General features: G+C 33.8%; 1 protein-coding gene across 1 annotated transcript in view; it reads left to right on the top strand.

Annotated features, from left to right (window-relative positions):
- Positions 1-19,297, top strand: part of DDX60 (DExD/H-box helicase 60) — a 107,034-nt gene that overhangs the window by 84,512 nt on the left and 3,225 nt on the right. The window contains exons 30-36 of the mRNA XM_017887891.1: positions 474-578; positions 846-987; positions 1,870-1,991; positions 12,548-12,695; positions 14,112-14,254; positions 16,698-16,849; positions 17,851-17,913. Of these exons, the coding sequence (XP_017743380.1) occupies positions 474-578; positions 846-987; positions 1,870-1,991; positions 12,548-12,695; positions 14,112-14,254; positions 16,698-16,849; positions 17,851-17,913 (875 nt within the window). The remainder of the gene's footprint in view (positions 1-473; positions 579-845; positions 988-1,869; positions 1,992-12,547; positions 12,696-14,111; positions 14,255-16,697; positions 16,850-17,850; positions 17,914-19,297) is intronic.

The following is a 19,297-nucleotide window of genomic DNA, read 5'->3' as shown; positions in this document are numbered from 1 at the left end:
TTTTTTTTTTTTTTTTTTTTTTTTTTGGAATTTCATGGACATTTTAGTGGGAAGTTGAAAGATATATGTACTTTAATGCAGTTTTATGCTGGAAAGCAAGCAATATTTTTATAACATTGGTTGAAATCAACCTAGTTACATGATTTTTTGTAATAATACTGCAGAACGTGGGATAATATCTCTTTTTACTTCTAGAACAACTTAAAAGCTATAAGCTCCTGAACTGGAATGGCTTTTATAATCAGACTCTTTGGCAATACGTTTCATTTCTGACAATTCGGTTTATGTGCTTTATTTTGTTAAAAAAAGAAGTTGCCATGTAACACTATAAAATAGTATGAAATCAAATTTTATCTGATGCATTTCTAATGTCTGTGTGGTATAATAGATATTGATCTATCATTTATTATCATTTGCAAATGTATTTTGTGACACTTAACATTGTGTGTCTAAAAGTACTCTTTTCTTTAAAGGTGCTATCAGTGCTAAAGCATTCATTGCTGTCCTTCAAGCAACCCAGAGTCATGGACATGTTAAAACTTTACTTCTTGTTTTCTTTGCAGTTCTTGGTGAAAGAGGTATGCATTACTGCACTTTTTTGGGGGCGGGCGAATAGCATTACTACTATCTAGATTTCTTACCATGCTGAACTAATTGTAGCTTTTAGAAGGTTCTATCCAATGATTGATATTACTTATAAATGGTATAATTATAAAAGTTGGGCCCAGTAATAGTTATAAATATTTCTTATATTGGCATTAAATACTATTTTAAACTGATACTTAATAAGTTACTAATTATGTGGTAACTTGAGTCAAACTAATAAATTGTTTTTTGTTCTTTAGGGCTATTTAGATCAAGAAGGTAATCCTATGGGGTTTGCTGGACTTGTATCACATTTGCATTACCATGAACCTTCTAATCTTGTTTTTGTCAGTTTTCTTGTAAATGGCCTTTTCCATGATCTCTGTCAGCCAACCAGTAAAGGTAAGCTTGAGATTTTATATATATATGTAGAGAGAGAGTCCAAAAATAGCAACAGTTTTGTAGAAAACCAACACTTCAGGAATATTTTTTAGTAAAGAAAATACAATTAATATGTATATAATTTATAGCTCTTCAATTGATAAAGTAAATACCTACTAATATATATTAAATGATAGTCAGCCATATTTTATGACATGTATTTACAATGTCAACACCTCCAAAGTATTAACTTCAGTGATTCCTTGCCACCAGGATTAATGACATATTAAATAATATACAAGTTTTAGAAAATATATATTCATCATAGGAAAAGGATATAGGAAAGCATTAAGTTAAAAAGGAAAAATTACTCATAGTTACACTATCCACAGATAATCACTATTAGTATTTGTGAATATTTTCTTCCAATCATATTTTCTTTGAATATTATTGTATAGTATACCTAAATAGCTGACATTATATTAATAGCGTAATTTAGCATCATATTTTCCCCTAAAATACAATTTTATCCATATTGAGTAAATTTTAAATACATTTTATTTAATACATTTTTTATTAAAATCCTTTGATTTTTGCATTTAAACACTAAATCTGTATGGTGTTCTTAAAATCACGAAGATAGACTAAAGTGAGGAAATCTAGGTAAGGAAATAAGGCAATTTGTGTGGGATGATTAGGATCTAAATTAGGGTATAGGTAGCAAGGATGAAAAAGAAGGCACAGATAAAAACCATTAGCAGATATATGGTAATTCTTCAATTGCTATATTTATCATAGATTTTAGTTTCCATAAAATTAAATGTAATATGACATTCCATTTAAACATGAAAAAATAGAATTATACCCTTTCATATTTACAAGAAGACACTTTGTTTTGTATAGGCTCAAAACGTTTTTCTCAAGACGTTATGGAAAAGCTAATGTTAGTATTGGCACATCTCTTTGGAAGAAGGTATTTTCCACCAAAGTTCCAAGATACACACTTCGAGTTTTATCAATCAAAGGTAAACTGTGTGATTCTGATAAAATTTAATAATGTAAAATCACTAAATAGGTCTTACCTAAAATGACTTAGTGGCTGTAGAATTTTAATTCAAAGGATAATTCATTTGTTTTATAGAATAATTTGTTCTTTTTGTAATCAGTATGATATTTAATCTGTAATTAATGTCTCCCTCTGTAAATCGACCAAAAAAAAAGTCTTTGTGAGAAAAACAGGATCAACATTTTATTCATGTTTTTCATCTGATTGTATCAAATTACAACATCAGGTGACTAAAGAAAAGATATGCTAATTATACATTTAAGTGAAACAACTAGCTATATCACCGAATATACTGTTCTTTTAGGATGCTTTTACCTTAAGGTAGAACTATGGAAGGGACATACATGTTGTGAATTATAATGTCTTCCCTGAGAAAATATTAGAATAGTCATCTAAGAAATCGTTACTTGACTCACAGAGATCAAAAACAGAGAAACACTTTCAGTTTTATTTGTAACATGCAACATTTTCTTTGGTTTTGATTCTCTACCATCAAGTCAACATCAAATACTATTACTATTATACTTCCCTAGAATAAAATGGGATATGCTGGTTTATACTAGATAACCTTAGTGAAAAGTTGCTATGGAACAAAAAGAATTAGTATATATTTTCTAATCCCACAATGCTGGATTAAAAATCTGTGCTCTCACAGAATGCCCTCTAGAGCAGTGAACACAATTTTAGTCATTGACCTATCATCTTTACACTTTTCACCACCCGTACATTTTTGAAACAATTATTTAATTGTTCTGTTTAAATAAATTTATATTTAACATAGAAAATTCACTATCTCTATTTTGAACAAAAGATCATGATAAAAATACACTTTACTGCATAACAGTCAGATCTGCGTGAAATGTTAGGGTGCTACACCAAAAAGCTTTAAAAAATAGGCCAAACATGGTGACTCAAGCCTGTAATCCCAGCGCTTTGGGAGGCAGAAGTGGGAGGGTTGCGTGAGCCCAGGAGTTTGAGACTGGCCCAGGGAGCAGAGGGAGACCCCATCTCTAAGAAAAAGGAAAAATTAGATAATAATTTCTAAAGTCCCATATATTAAATAAAAACTCACTAGAGAAAAGGATCTGGGTCTGCCTTCATGGGTAGGCTTGTATCGCCCTCAAGATATTTTTGAAGCCATCTAGGACTGGAAAATTAAACAGCAGGTTAGAAGGTGCTACAGGAAAAAAGGTGGATCTTTAGTAGTCTTTTAGATTTGAGAAGACTAAGACCAACTATCCTTATTCTCAAAATCTTAAGAAATCCATGACCTAGAAAGAGAGACAAAGCATAAATGAGGCTTACTAAAACTGTGAAACAATACCCACTGCAGTCCGTACTGTCTGTACTTGAATTGAGGTGATCATACTTTCACTCTCTTGGCCAAACTTGAAAATGGGGGCATTCACCCTGGTGAAAGATAACATCTAAAGCCTATAAAGTCCTTTGTAAACAATTTCTGGTGCAAAACCAAAACCAAAACAAAACCTAAAAAGGTCAGTAAGCATGAACATATGACCCATAAACAGGAATAAAAGAGGTCGATAATTGTAGATCCGTAAATGATCCAGACATTAGCATTAACATATAAGGATTTTAAGTGTGATTAATATGTTCAAGAAAATAGGAGAGACAAGATTAATGAAAGGATGGATTTTTTACTAGATAATTACAATATATAAAACGAAATGGACATTTTAGAACTGAAAATACAATATCTGACTATCAGAATATGCATTTCAGAAGTCATGATTGGTAAGTTGACAGCATGATAGAAAGCATCCAAATAGCACAGAGGTAAAAAAATTTTAAAAATCAGACAGCATAAGAAACATGAATCACATGAAAAAAGTTGAATGCATATATAATGGGAGTCCCAGAAAAAAAAGATGGAGAAAAATGGCCGAAGAGTATTCAAAAAGATAATAGCTGGGAATTTTCCAAAGCTGATTAAAGATAGCACACCATAGTTTTAAAAACCTAGTCAACTTCAGGGAGTATAACTGTAGAAAAACATTAAGCTAAAACTGCTGAAAAGCACAAAATCATAAATCTCCTAGGACAGAAATAAAGTGACACATTTCCTTCTAAGAAGTAATAATGAGAATGATAAATCTCTTTTTAATCAAAATAATGGAAGCTAGTGGACAATGGAACAATATTTTGTTGTGATTCAGATATTTTACATGCAAATACATACATTCATCAGATATATACATATAAAAACTCTTGGTGTTACATAACTAGAATTATATTAGACCTGCTATTGCATTTTATTCTTAGATCAAAAATACTTTTCCAGATGACCACATATGAAATTTTTGGTATTTTTTTTAAATTTCAATAGGTTTTGGGGAAACAGGTGGTGTTTGGTTACATGTATGAGTTCTTTAGTAGTGATTTCTGAGATTTTGGTGCACCTAAGCAGTGTACACTGCACCCAATGTGTAGTCTTTTATTCCTCACCCCTCACAACCTTTCCTATGAGTCTCCAAAGTCCGTTGTACCATTTTTATGACTTTGTGTCCTCATAGCTTAGCTTTCACTTGTGAGTGAGAAAATATGATGTTTGGTTTTCAATTCCTGAGTTATTTCACTTAGAATAATGGTCTCCAACTCCATCCAGGTTTCTGTGAATGCTATTATTTCATTTCTGTTTATGGCTGAGTAGTATACCATGATACATATGTACCACATTTTCTTTATCCACTCATCGACTGATGGGCATTTAGGCTGGTTCCATATTTTTGCAATTGCAAATTGTAGTGCTGTAAACATGTGTGTGCAAGTATCTTTTTTGTATAAAGACTTATTTTCCTCTGGGTAGGTACCCAGTAGTGGGATTGCTGGATCAAATGGTAGATCTACTTTTAGTTTGTTAAGGAATCTCCATACTGTTTTCCCTGGTGGTTGTACTAGTTTACATTTCCACCAGCAGTGTAAAAGTGTTCCCTTTCACTACATCCACGCTAACATCTATTATTTTTTATTTTTTGATTATGGCCATCCTTACAGGAGTAAGGTGGCATCGCATTGTGGTTTTGATTTGCATTTCCCTGATAATTAGTAATGTTGACCATTTTTTTATGTTTGTTGGCCATTTGTATATTTTCTTTTGAGAATTGTCTATTTATGTCCTTAGCTCACTTTTTGAAGGGATTGTTTGTTTTTTTTGTTGCTGATTTGTTTGAGTTCCTTGTAGATTCTGAATATTTAGTCCTTTGTTGGATGCATCGTTTGTGAAGATTTTCTCCCACTCTGTGGGCTATCTGTTTATTCTACTGATGATTTCTTTTGCTGTGTAGAAGCTTTTTAGTTTAATTAAGTGCCACGTATTTATCTTTGTTTTGTTGCATTTTCTTTTGGGTTTTGGTCGTGAAACCTTTGTCTAAGCCAATGTCTAGAAGGGTTTTTCCAATGTTGTCTTCCAGAATTTTATGCTTTCAGGTCTTAGATTTAAGTCTTTGATCCATCTTGAATTGGCTTTTGTATAAGGTGAGAGATAAGGATTCAGTTTCATTCTGCTACATGTGGCTTGCCAATTCTCCCAGCACCGTTTGTTGAATAGGGTGTCCTTTCCCCATTTTATGTTTTCATATGCTTTGTCGAAGATCAGTTGGCTGTAAGTATGTGCCTTTATTTCTGTTCTTTATTCTGTTCCATTGGTCTATGTGTCTATTTTTATGCCAGGACCTTGTGGTTTTGATGACTATAACCGTATAGTATAGTTTGAAGTCAGGTAATAGGATGCCTCCGGAATTGTTCTTTTTGCTTAGTTTTGCTTTGGCTGTGTGAGCTTTTTGTGGGTTCCATATGAATTTTAGGATTGTTTTTTCTAGTTTGTGAAGAATGATGGTGCCATTTTTATGGGAATTGTATTGAATTTGTAGATTGCTTTTGGCAGTATCGTCATTTTCACAGTATTGATTCTACCCGTACATGAGCATAATATGTGTTTCAATTTGCTTGTGATATCTATTATTTCTTTCAGCAGTGTGTTGTAGTTTTCCTTGTAGAGGTCTTTCACCTCCTGGTTAAGCGCATTTCTAAGTATTTTATTTTATTTTTTGCAGCTATTTTAAAAGGGGCTGAGTTCTTGATTTGATTCTCAGCTTGGTTGCTGTTGGTGTATGGCAGAGCTACTGATTTGTGTACATTAATTTTGTATCCTGAAACTTTACTGAATTCGTTTAGCAGTTCTAGGAGCTTTTTAAATGAGTCTGTAGACTTTTCTAGGTATTCAGTCATATCATTGGGAAACAGTGACAGTTTGACTTCCTCTTTACTAATTTGGATGTCCTTTATTTATTTCTTTTGTCTGATTGCTCTGGTTAGGACTTCTAGTACTATGTTGAATAAGAGTGGTGAAAATGGGCACCCTTTTCTTATTCCAGTTCTCAGGGGGAAAGCTTTCAATTTTCCTTGTAAAGTATAATGTTGACTGTGGGATTGTCATAGATGGCTTTTATTACCTTAAGGTATGATCCTTCTATGCCAATTTTGCTGAGGGCTTTAATCATAAAGGATGCTGAATTTTGTCAAATGCTTTTTCTGCATCTATTTAGATGATCATGTGATTTTTGTTTTTAAATCTGTTATGTAGTATATTATATTTATTGACTTGCATATGATAAACCATCCCTGCATCCCTGGTATGAAACCCACTTGATCATGGTAGATTATCTTTCTGATATGCCATTGGATTCTGTTAGCTAGTATTTTGTTGAGCGTTTTTGCATCTATGTTCATCAGAGATATTGGTCTGTAGTTTTCTTTTTTGTTGTTGTTGTTATGTCGTTTCCTGGTTTTGATATTAAGGTGATATTGGCTTCATAGAACGATTTAAGGAGGATTCCCTCTTTCTCTATCTTTTGAAATATTGTCAGTAGACTTGGTACCAAATCTTCTTTGAATGCCTGATAGAATTCAGTTGTGAATCCATATGGTCTTGGACTTTTTTTTGTTGACATTAAAAAAAAAAAATACCATTTCAATCTCACTGCTTGTTATTGGTCTGTTCAGAGTTTCTATTTCTTTTTGGTTTAATCTAGGAGATTTGTATATTTCCAGGAATGTATCCATCTCCTCTAAGTTTTCCAGTTTGTGTGTAAAGGTGTTCATAGCAGCCTCAAATAATTTTTTTTTTTTTTTTTTTTTGTATTTCTGTGGTATTAGTTGTAATATCTTCTGTTTCATTTCTTTGGATGAAACTTATTTGGATCTCTCTTCTTTTCTTGGTTAATCTCACTAATGGTCTATTTATCAATGTTGTTTATTTTTTCAAAGAACCAACTTTTACTTTCATTTATCTTTTGTATTTTTTGTTGTTTGTTTGTTTCAATTTCATTGAGTTCTGCTCTGATCTTTGCCATTTATTTTCTTCTGCTGGGTTTGGATTTGGTTTGTTCTTATTTCTCTAGTTCCTTGAGTTGTGACTTTAGATTGTCCATTTTTGCTCTTTCAGACTTTTTTGATGTAGGCATTTAATGCTATGAAGTTTCCTCTTAGCACCACTTTTGCCATGTCCCAGAAGTTTTAATCAGTTGTGTCACTAATATTGTTAAGTTCAAAGACTTTTTAAATTTCTATCTTGATTTCATTGTTGACCCAATAATCATTCAGGAGCAGGTTATTTAATTTCCATATATTTCCATGGTTTTGAGGATTTCTTTTGGAGTAGATTTCCATTTTTTTTCCACTGTGATCTGAGAAAGTACTTGATATAATTTTGTAAACTTACTGAGGCTTGCTTTGTTGCCTATCATATGGTCTTTCTTGGAAAATGTTCCATATACTAATGAATAGAATGTATATTCTTCAGTTGTTGGGTAGAATGTTCTGTAAATATCTGTTAAGTCCATTTGGCCTAGGGTATAGTTTAGGTCCATTATTTGTTGACTTTCTGTCTTTATGACCTGTCTACTGCCATCATGGGGTATTGAAGTCCCCCACTATTATTGTGTTGCTATCTTTCTCATTTCTTAGGTATATTAGTAATTTTTTATAAATTTGAGAGCTCCAGTATTAGGTGTATATATATTTAGGATTGTGAAATTGTCCTGTTGGAGTAGTCCTTTTATCATTATATAGTGTCCCTCTGTCTTTTTAAACTACTTTTGCTTTAAATCTGTTTTATCTGATATAAAAATAGCTACTCCTGCTTGCTTTTGGCGTCCATTTCCATGGAATATGTTTCTCCACACCTTTACCTTAAATTTATGTGAGTCCTTATGTGTTAGGTGAGTCTCTTGAAGACAGCAGATACTTGGTTGGTGAATTCTTATCCATTCTGCTATTCCAAATCTTTTAAGTGGAGCATTTACACCATTTACATTCAATTTTAGTTTTGAGATGTGAGGTACTGTTCTATTTATTGTGCTAGTTGTTGCCCGAATACCTTGTTTTTTCTTTTTCCATTGCACTATTATTTTATAGGTCTTGTGAGATTTATGCTTTAAGGAGGTTCCATTTTGGTGTCTTTCAGGGATTTGTTTCAATATTTAGAGCTCCTTTCAGCAGTTTTCATAGTGCTGTCCCCCACCCCTAAACAGCACTGAATTTATTTCCAGGCAATCTGTGAGCAGGGCTGAAAACTTGCCCCAGGCTACAAGCCTCCCCTCTGAGAAAACAAGCAGAGCACTTGGGTTTCACACCTCCCCACTTGCTGCAGCCTCTGTGCTTGTATCTGCACTTCCTGTTTACTCCCCAGCCCCAGGTTCTGTCAAGGAAAATTTGTGTTCCATTGAAATTGTTACAAAGTTAAGCTGGAAGTTTCCTTCTCCATGTGGTCTTTCCCCAATTCCACTCAAAGCCCTCCCCAAGGACCCCTGTGAGACAAAGTCAGAAATGACTTTTCCGGAAACCAAAAGTGCACCTAGTGCTCATCCCACTGCTTCCTCTACCCCTCTATTTCACTTGGCTCTCTAAATTTGTCTCAATTCCAGATCATTCTCCCATGATCTGGACCTTCAGTTTCCCCAGTGATGATGCATGTTAAGGGGTGGATGTTCCCCCTTTCACACTTTGGACATTCACAGTTTTTCAGCTTGCCTGAAGTGGCAAGCTACTTCTTTCAAGCAGTCTGTGGATTCTCTTGGCTTTCCTGGTGTGTTCTTGTGGCAGTTCTTGGAGCAAAAGTTCATGGTGTGAGTCTCCACATGCTGCTCTGTCTGTCCGAGAGGGAGCTGCAAGTTAGTTCTGCCTCTTGTCTGCCATTTTTTTTTCTCTCCAGAAATGGAACAATATTTTTTGTGTGCTTAATAAAATAACTCCTATCCCTGAATTCTACACTTACAGGAAATATTCGTCAAAATAAAGATAAAATTAAGGTGTTTTCAGACATGAAATCTGAGGTTATTCACTGCTATCAAGTCTGCAGTTAAAGAAATATATACTTTAGGTAAATAGAAAAAATCAAAAATTTGGAAACATGAAAATGCAGGAAGGAATGAATCACAATAGAAAAGATTATGTGTAATTACATATAAGGGAATACACAATGTGTCAGAAAATAGTTGTAACATATAATAAAATTTGAAATAATATGTAGAACTGAAATTTATGAAAATTATAATGTAAGAGTTCAGAAGGTTAATACACTTATATGTTTTACAATTTTGGAAGTATTAAGAAACATAAAATTATAGCTTTTTTTTTTTATCATTTCTGGGGTAACAGCTAAAAGACTAGTAAAATAGTGTGCACATACATGTTAACAAAAGGAAAACTGGTAAAACAAGAAGGGAAGAGAAAAAATATATAAAAAGTGGTTCAAATTCAGACAGAAAACAAATGACAAGGTAGAAAATAGCTATATCAATAGTTATATTAAATGTAAACATACCAAATACACTAAGTAAAATACAAAGATTTTCAGGCTACATCTTAAAATATGGAGAACTATAGTCATCTGTCAGATAATGACATTTTGGTCCATGATAGAGTGCATACATGATGGTTGCATAAATATAATATTGTATTTTTACTGTACCTTTCCTTCATTCACATATATTTGGATACACAAAATACTTACCATTGTGTTACAGTTGCCTATAGTGTTCAATTCAGTAACATGCTGTACAGGTTTGTAGCCTAGGACCAATAGGCTATACCATAAAGCCTAGGCAATGTGATCTAGATTTGTTTAAGTACACGTTGTGATGTTTGCACAATGACAGTATCACCTAATGCCACATTTCTTAGAATATATCGCTGCCATTAAGTGACATCAGACTATATATGCTGTTTATACAAATCACACTTTAGGTATAAAAACTGAGAAAGCTTGAAAGTAAGGTGATTAAAAATATATGTCAGGTAAACACTAACCAGAAGAATCAGAAATACCTCAATTGTGTGAAAAGTTAAAAAATTAATTTATAAATACACACCAAGGATAAAAAAAAGACATATAATGGAAATTTAAAATATTTCACATTAATTAAAATAAAGAAAACATAACAATGCTTATAAGTTGAAATTTATTCAGTGCTTAGAGGGGAATTTGCAGCCTTAAAATCATAAATTAGAAAAAAATACAGGCTGAAAAATCAATGATTTAAACTTTAGCTTAAGAAAATAACAAAATGAACAAGAAAATCTAACCTATAGTAAGTAGAAGGAAAGAAATAATAAAACAAGAACAGATATGAAGTAAATTAACAACAATTGTATGAACAGGAAATCAACCAAGCCTCTAACTTGGTTCTTTGTAAAGAATGGTAAAATTGATTGTCTAGCAAAACTCATTAAGGGAGTAAAAGCACAAATATCAGAAAAGAAAATGGGACAGTACTACAGGCTCTATTTTAGACATTGAAAAGAGCAAAGGAAGATTTTGTGAATGACTTTATGGCAATATATTTGACTATTTAGGTAAAATGGGCAAATTCCTAGGAAGTACAACTTTCCAAAACTGAGTAAGGAAGATATAACTAATCTGGTACTGATACCTAGTAAAGAAATTTAATCTATTGTTTTAAAAAAACATTCCCACCAACAAAACCCAAGGCTCCGATGGCTTCACTGGTGAATTCTTCCAAACTTTGTAAGGATAACATCACTATATATGTATATTAAAACACAAGTTTGTATGCCTTAAATATGCATGATTTTTATTGTAAAAAGAATAACACCAACATTTTACAAATTTTCTTTTAGTCTGTTTGGGCTGCTGTAATGTAGCAGTGATTGGTTGGTTAATAAACAACAGAAATTTACTTGTCACCTTTCCAGAGGCTGAGAAGAGATCAGTCTTTCTGGCTATTTTTTTGGTACCCACTAAACATTCACTTCTCTGTCCCCCAGCTACCCTTCCCAGCCTCTGATAACCATCCTTCTACTCTATCTGCGTAAGTTCAATTGTTTTAACTTTTAGTTCCTACAAAGTAGTGAGAATATGTGAAGTGTATCTTTTTGTGCCTGGCTGATTTCACTTAACATAATGACCTCCAATTTTTTTCATGTTGTTGAAAATGACAGGATCTCATTCTTTTTTATGGCTGAATAACTAAAAGAATATAATTGTATTGTTTGTAACACAAAGGATAAATGCTTGAGATGATGGATACCCCATTTACCCTGATGTGATTATTATGCATTACATGCCTGCATTAAAATATCTCATGTAATCCATGAATATACACACCTACTATGTACCCACAAAAATAAAAAATTAATAATTAAAAGGAAGTTCTAAATCAAGGTGTCTGGTGGGGGCTGCCCACCATCATAATGATGGTTGTCTTTATGCTGTGTTCTCACATGGTGGAAGGGGCAAGGGGGACTCTCTGGGGTCTTTTTTTATGGGCACTAATTCCAGTTATGAAGATGCCACCCTCATGACCTAATCATCTCCAAAGGCCCTGCGTCCTAATCCCATCACATTAAGTGTTCAAATTTTAACATACAAAGTTTGAGAAAATATAAAACATTCAGTCCACTACACTCTTCTGGATAATACAAAAAGAGGGAATATTTACTCTTTCTAAGGGCAAAAGTTAACTTTAATACCAAAACCTAACTAGGACATAATAAAAAGGGAAATTAGAGATACTTCTCTTTCATGAATATAAGTGAAAAAATAATTAACTAAATATTAGCAAAATGAATCCAGTGAGGTTTAAAAAACCCTCAAAACAAAATGAGATTTACTCTAGACATGCAAATGTACTTTGTCTCATTGCTTGCTGTTCAAATGTGTCACTAGAGTCTTTGAAATTTTCACAAGTCTAATGTTATTTGAGGGCATGCTTCTATTTAAAAGTGGTTTTGATTCAGTATGTCAAAATACATTTTTAAGGGTAATGAGTAAGGTATTTGTTTTCATAATTGCACATAGAAACAAAAGATGAAGTTACCTGAACTTCACCAGTGAAAAAATAAAACTGACATTATTGAATAAATATTAATAGATAACTATAGAATTATATTGCAGTGTTCTTTACCTTTCTTCTTCCAACGATTCAGTTTTGAAGGAAGGTAAATAGATCTCTCTGAAAATTTTTCGGCTTCTAGGTCTTCCTTGATGATCTCCCTGAGGATTTCAGTGATGCTTTAGATGAGTATAACATGAAAATTATGGAGGACTTTACCGGTTTTCTACGAATTGTTTCCAAACTGGCTGATATGAATCAGGAATATCAACTCCCATTGTCAAAAATCAGTAAGTATATTTTACCTCCACAGTGGAACAATTTGAAGAATAAGTAATCTTGCCTAAAAAGAGTTTATTCTGGAAGAAGAGTGGAACCCCAGAAAGGTTATTCTGCCCTCAAGTGAGGAGATTCCTTTTCCTTTCTAAAGAAAAATATTGTGCTTATTAGACATTAAAAGGGCAAAAGAGACTGAAACTAAGTAGGGCCATTTATAACCATCTTGTTAAATGCTGCTTCAGGGTCAAGCCTGGAAAACAGAGTAAGGGCATCTATGAGATGAAGAGAAATTAGGGACTAATTCTGTCACTCTGTCTTGAGAGGAAATACACTTAGTGTTCATAAACACAGATTCTGAGCATATTTCCTGGGTCCAAACTCTGGCTCTGCTACTTATTAGCTGTAATTTCTTGAGCGAGAGACTCCACACTCATGCCTTAGTTTTCTGAATAGATATATGAGAAAAGGAATAGCATTATCTACCTAGTTTTGATGAGTTTTAAATGATTAAATTAACATATATGAAGATCTTAAAATAGTGTTTTGTACATGGTTAACACTCTTAGCATTTGCTCTTTTTTTCATGAGCTAATAGATGGAAGCCTTCTAAGGGAAAATAGACACAATAAGGTGACCATCACAGGTGGGGTGAGATTGGAGTCTGTGAATATTATGCCTCAATAACAAATTAGACCAGTTTGAATGTCTGATCTGGGTTTTATAAGAAAATAAGTGGAAAATATATTTATTCTCATGCACTACTTCCAAACTTACTAATTGTGGTGCATGGTTTCAGGAAGGATTCTGAAGGCAAGTCTGAGTTCAGTAAGAAAAAGTAAAAAGGTTTGGGAGGCCAAGGCAGGAGGATCACGAGGTCAGGAGACCGAGACCATCCTGACTAACACGATGAAACCCCATCTCTACTAAAAATGCAGAAAAATTAGCCGGGTGAGGTGGCGGGTGCCTGTAGTCCCAGCTACTCGTGAGGCTGAGGCAGGAGAATGGCCTGTACGCGGGAGGTGGAGCTTGCAGTGAGCCGAGATCGCAACACTGCACTCCAGCCTGGGCGACAGAGTGAGACTCCATCAAAAAAAAAAAAAAAAAAAAAGAAAAGTACAAAGGTAATAACAATAATTCTCTGATAAGAGTATACAATTTAAATTTAGTCTTTCATTTCTTATTAAGGCAACTAAAATATAATACACATTTTTATAATAGTGATACTAACATTAATAGCCAACTTTCACTGAATGTATTCTGTGCCAAGCTGTGCTGCTCACCTTATGTGATCTAACTTACAAAACATTTCAGTCTTCATTACATGAAGCTGAATGGCTCCCCTTGTAACATGGTCTAGAGAAAGTATCTGAGGTTTGACAACTTGCCTGAGTTCAAAACACTAATCTATCCCTAAGTATTATTGTCAGAATTCACAGGTAAAGAATGTGAAGACTCTCAACTCGTATCTCATTTGATGAGCTGCAAGGAAGGAAGAGTAGCAATTTCACCATTTGTTTGTCTGTCTGGGAACTTTGATGATGATTTGCTTCGACTAGAAACTCCAAACCATGTAAGTGAAGAGTGGGGTGTGTTAATAAAAGGTGTTTAAGAAACAATGGATTTATATTGCTAGGCAGCTTAGAAGGAACTTCAAATTTCCCAGATTAAAAAGGAAAAAAAATCTGGGTGTATCAACAGATACATTCAGGAATTGGTGCTCTTGAAGTCAATATGATTTCAGTTTCTCAGAGTTGGCCTGAGGACCCTGCTCAGAGAGTTTCCAAACACCACTACTTTTCTTCCATCTTTGAAGACTCTACTGATACTGACACAGGTTTGTTGTGGAAGAACCATGTAAAACTATCTTCAGGCTTTCTCAGTACTACTGTAAGTGCTGTAAATACTACTTATAGTCTGCATCATTGATGCCTAAAATGGAATGCAAAGAACTAGACACATTTGGAAGATCCTGGCTAATTCATATGAATGTTGACACTTGGTGAAATTTAATTATTTTAATACAAACTTTGAGAAAACATGTTTTATTACATTTGATATTATGGATTGACATTGGTGTCTCAACTCCAATACATACATGTATTGGATTTTATTCCAAAATCATAGTCATGTATCACTTAAAATAATTTTGAAGACTATATACATCTTGTGCATTTTAAATTAACACATATATTTTTATCCTAAATTTAAATTCTGAAGATACAGTTTTTAGTTTCAAATAAATGTTGATGTGTTAAAACCAATGCATCATTCTTTCAATTGTATAAAATGGAATACCAACAAGAAAGTGTTTTCATACCCATAGTCAGTAAGTTAAGAACAAGTCAGGAAAACTTTTTATAAGGATTTATAAATTTGCAGTTCTTTCTCTCTTGAACTCACATTTTCTTTCCATATTCCCTCACATTTACCTTACCCAACTCACTTTATACAAATGTACTTTACTAGAGTAAGTTATAACCTCTTAAACTTGTTTTGCTTTTATTGTTTATTTTAATTAACAAAATTAATTTTACATTGTAATATAATGCTAAGTATACATACAAATATATCTTTTATAGCATATAGATAAGTTCTAAAGCAGTGAACTTATCTATAACATATAGATAAGTTCTAAAGCATTATTTTATAGCATATAGATAAGTTCTAAAGCATGGACACCATGTACTACGGATCGGTGTACTCCTCCTATGTTTCATTTTCTTGTCTCCCCTCTTCTCCCAGGCCATCAACCTTTCTAAACTTGGTGTTTTACACTTTCCTTTTTAAAAACTACATATTACGAAATCCTTTTTTATATTTATTTGCTTTTGAATTTTATGAAAAGTGAAGGAACAGTTACTGCAGTCACCTGAAAGTCGCTTTTATTTACATTCAGTGCTATGCCTTAAGGTTCATCCCTGTTGTAACATCAAACTGTCTTTTATTTTTACTATTTAATAATATTTTATAGTGTGAATATCAAACAGCCCATTAATCTGTTCTCCTGTTTCAAATAGTTGTGTTTGTTTCTCATCTTTGCTATTACACACAGTGTTGCTATGGATGTCTCGTGTGTATGTGCAATAGTTTCTCTTAGGTATCGATTTTCTGGGTTAAAATAATTTTCTGAGTCATATAGGAATAAGAATATTCAAATATTAAACTTCTCAAACTACTACCAACTCATTTAAAAAATAGCTGTGCCAAACAAGTCTTAGCAGGGGTGAAGGCAGTTGATACCTGTCACTTGAATGGTTACCTGCAAATTATTAAGTTTTAATAATAGAGTCTTGTTTAGATACTGTTACAATTTATAATTTGCATCACTGATCTGCATAAGTACATGGAGTCAACTCTTGTTATTCATAGATATTTATGTATGAATTTGCTTAGTTGTTAAAATTTATTTGTAAGTTCCAAAAAAAAAAAGTAGCTGTGCCAATTTACACTCATACTAATGGTATGCTAGAGTTCTATTGATTCTGTATAGTAGTTTTCAAAAAATGAGCAGACATGGGAAACTATTCGCCTTCTTCTTTTACTTTCCTTCTTTTGTTCTCCTTCTTTTTGTTCTCCTTCTTCTTCCTCCTTCTTTTTATTCCGGTAATTGGGTTCCAAAGTTGTTTGAGTTGTTCAGTTGATTTTTTTTCTTGTGATGTATAATCCTCTAGCTCATTGATATCCTGTTTACAAGTAAATTCCTTTCACCAATAAGGAGAATGAAATGGTGTTAGGTTTTCTTTCCTAGTGTTTCTATATTCCAGTGGATGGATGGTTGAAAGTGTCATCGGTATTTTGTGGATGCAATAATCCTCATGGGATGGAGCTGAGCGACTCTCCAGTCTTGCTTAGGATGATGCTACCACAATGTGTGGGTAACACCCTCTTCCTTCACAGCGAAGAATGGGCTTTAAAAATGGTGACTAAAGGATGTAACTACAAAGCACCACATAAGAAATTATCAACTTTCTTTATACATAAGTAATACATTAAGAAAAATCGTGTTTTCTCAGGTTACTCTAGGCACAATCGGTATAAATCGCTCTCAGGCTCCAGTGCTGTTGTCACAGAAATTTGATAACCGAGGAAGGAAAATGCCGCTTAATGCCTATGCACTGGATTTCTACAAACATGGTTCCTTGCTAGGATTAGTCCAGGATAATAGGTATGTCCTCTCTGTCTATGTTTCTCTGTACCCCAATCTCCGTCTCTAATGAATTAATTTAATGAATTTTAAGAAAGAATCCTCACTATAGTTTCAAATATAGGTTAAATCATACTAAGCATACTAGATTTTATTTTTAGAGACTAATGGCAAGAGAGAATAACAAATTTGGTATTATTTTTGTTTGTGGTTTTCCAGCAAAATCTTGGCACTTAGGCCAGCTCACATGACATGATGTTGTACTCTAACAATATAAATATTTGCATATGCTCATAGATATATTTTTATTTATTACTCTCCTGTTTATTCATTATTAGATATTTTAAAACTGAAAAATAATGGCATGCTCTCCAATATTTGAGAAGAGTAGATATAGGACTGAGTGCATGACAATTGTTTTAGTTCTGTGGCAGGAAAACATTTTCAAAATAGTAACCAGGGGTAAACACTCTTGGATTTACCTAGGATGAAGAAATTGACTTGGGCACTGAGCACATAGATGTGGGGAGGGGCATTTGGTCACACCAAAGCAGGAAACCAATTTTGTTTGTTACATAAAATGTTGGAGAAATCCTTATAGAATGAAGGTATTAAAATATCTGACACTCTTCAAAGATGTTGAGCACTGTTTTGAAAAAAAGTGACTCACTGTGAATAAAGCAGCTGTGACATTAGTAACTGATACATCTGTTTCTTCCCTTTTGAGTCTCTAGCTCCAATTTACCCTCCTGAGCTTTATTTTCCTATTTTGGTTATCTCCTGAGATGGCCAGCCTCCGATTTGTATTGCTTATCTATGATGGTGAAATTTCAACTCTTGAATTCATAATCACCATTGCTATAGATTAAATCAATATCTAGGAGTCTGTGGCAGAAATAATTCTTGGAAAGAGATCTTGACAGACAAAAGTACCTGTTACTGATAAATTCAGCATTTAAATACAAGATAGGATGTTCTTTAATGTTTTGTGTTATTAATTTTCAAAATGTTGTTTTGTTTAGGATGAATGAAGGAGATGCTTATTATTTGTTGAAGGATTTTGCACTCACCATTAAATCTATCAGGTGTGTTACATATTTAAATATTGATTTTAGATTTTTTAATTATTTATTTATAATTTTAAAAATGTTGAGCTCTAACTATAAGCCAGGTACATGAAGATGCCATTAAACTTCTTCTGTGCTATGCATTTCAACTCTCCAAAGGCTCTGCAGAATATCTCCTTATCTCTGTCAAATGCCATATACATATACAGGGTATTCCTGTTGTGTTATTTCTATAACAGAATTAATTCCGATGTCTAGTTGAGATGAAGTTTCATCCAGACTAGAGTCTCAGCCCCAGGCATCATGCACTGACAGGCAGCAATATCTGAAAGCTTCATTGAGTCCTAGATCCTTGTATTCTCAATTGCCACAAGCAATGTGTGTCAAGGACATGATATTTCAGAGGGCTCCTTAGGGTTCTATCTGGTTCCTGGTTTATATTCACTTACATACTTTGAATTTCATGTTTTCTCCGATGTTTTCTGCAGGCTCCCTCTGACTCTGACCTTTCATGGTGGCCTTCTATTTTCATCTTTAACAAAACCTAGTGGGGTCTCAAGCAACACCAAACTTTATGTGGGTACCCCATTCTTAGGTTTCATTGACCATCTAATGTTGCTTAGTTGGATGTCCATCTTTCTTTTTCTTTTCTTTTTTTTTTTGAGACGGAGTTTCACTCTTGTTGCCCAGGCTAGAGTGCCATGGCGTGATCTCGGTTCACCGCAACCTCTGCCTCCTGGGTTCAAGCGATTCTTCTGCCTCAATCTCCCAAGTGGCTGGGATTACAGGCATGTGTCACCACACCCGGATAATACTGTATTTTTAGTAGAGACGGGGTTTCTCCATGTTGGTCAGGGTGGTCTAGAACTCCTGACCTCAGGTGATCCGCCCGCCTTGCCCTCCCAAAGTGCTGGGATTACAGGCATGAGCCACCACTCCCAGCCTAACTGTCCATCTTTCTAAAGCCTTCAATCTGCATGCAGCTCAATACTTTATGGGTGTGGCTTTGTCCTGTCACTTTTTATATATTTAATTTGCCACAAATCTCTCCATTATTAGGTTCTTGCTAATCAAGTCTCTTTTTATATCTTGGATCTGAGCAGAATCAGGCCTGTTTGGACTTTTTATACAGACAGTAAAACTTTTGGGAGCAGAAGGAAACTGCTTTGTCCACTTGGAATATCTTGAATAGGGTATTCCTTGAGTGGCTCATAGTTATTCAAGTTATAATCTTCAGAGCAGCCCTAGAAACTCCACAGACTTAGAAGCTGCTCAAAAGCCTGAGCAAGGAAATCACTCATTTGTGCATTCATCTAAGAAGTATTAAAGCGTTATTGGTATGAGACACTTCCTAAGCATTTGGGCTATAAAGGATCATAATTTTTTTTTTTTTTTTTTTTTT

Source organism: Rhinopithecus bieti, unplaced genomic scaffold, assembly GCF_001698545.2.
Source record: "Rhinopithecus bieti isolate Rb0 unplaced genomic scaffold, ASM169854v2 scaffold_16999, whole genome shotgun sequence".
NCBI lineage: Eukaryota > Metazoa > Chordata > Mammalia > Primates > Cercopithecidae > Rhinopithecus > Rhinopithecus bieti.
Note: the sequence above shows the minus strand (reverse complement) of the source record. Positions and strands in the feature narration are given on the sequence as shown.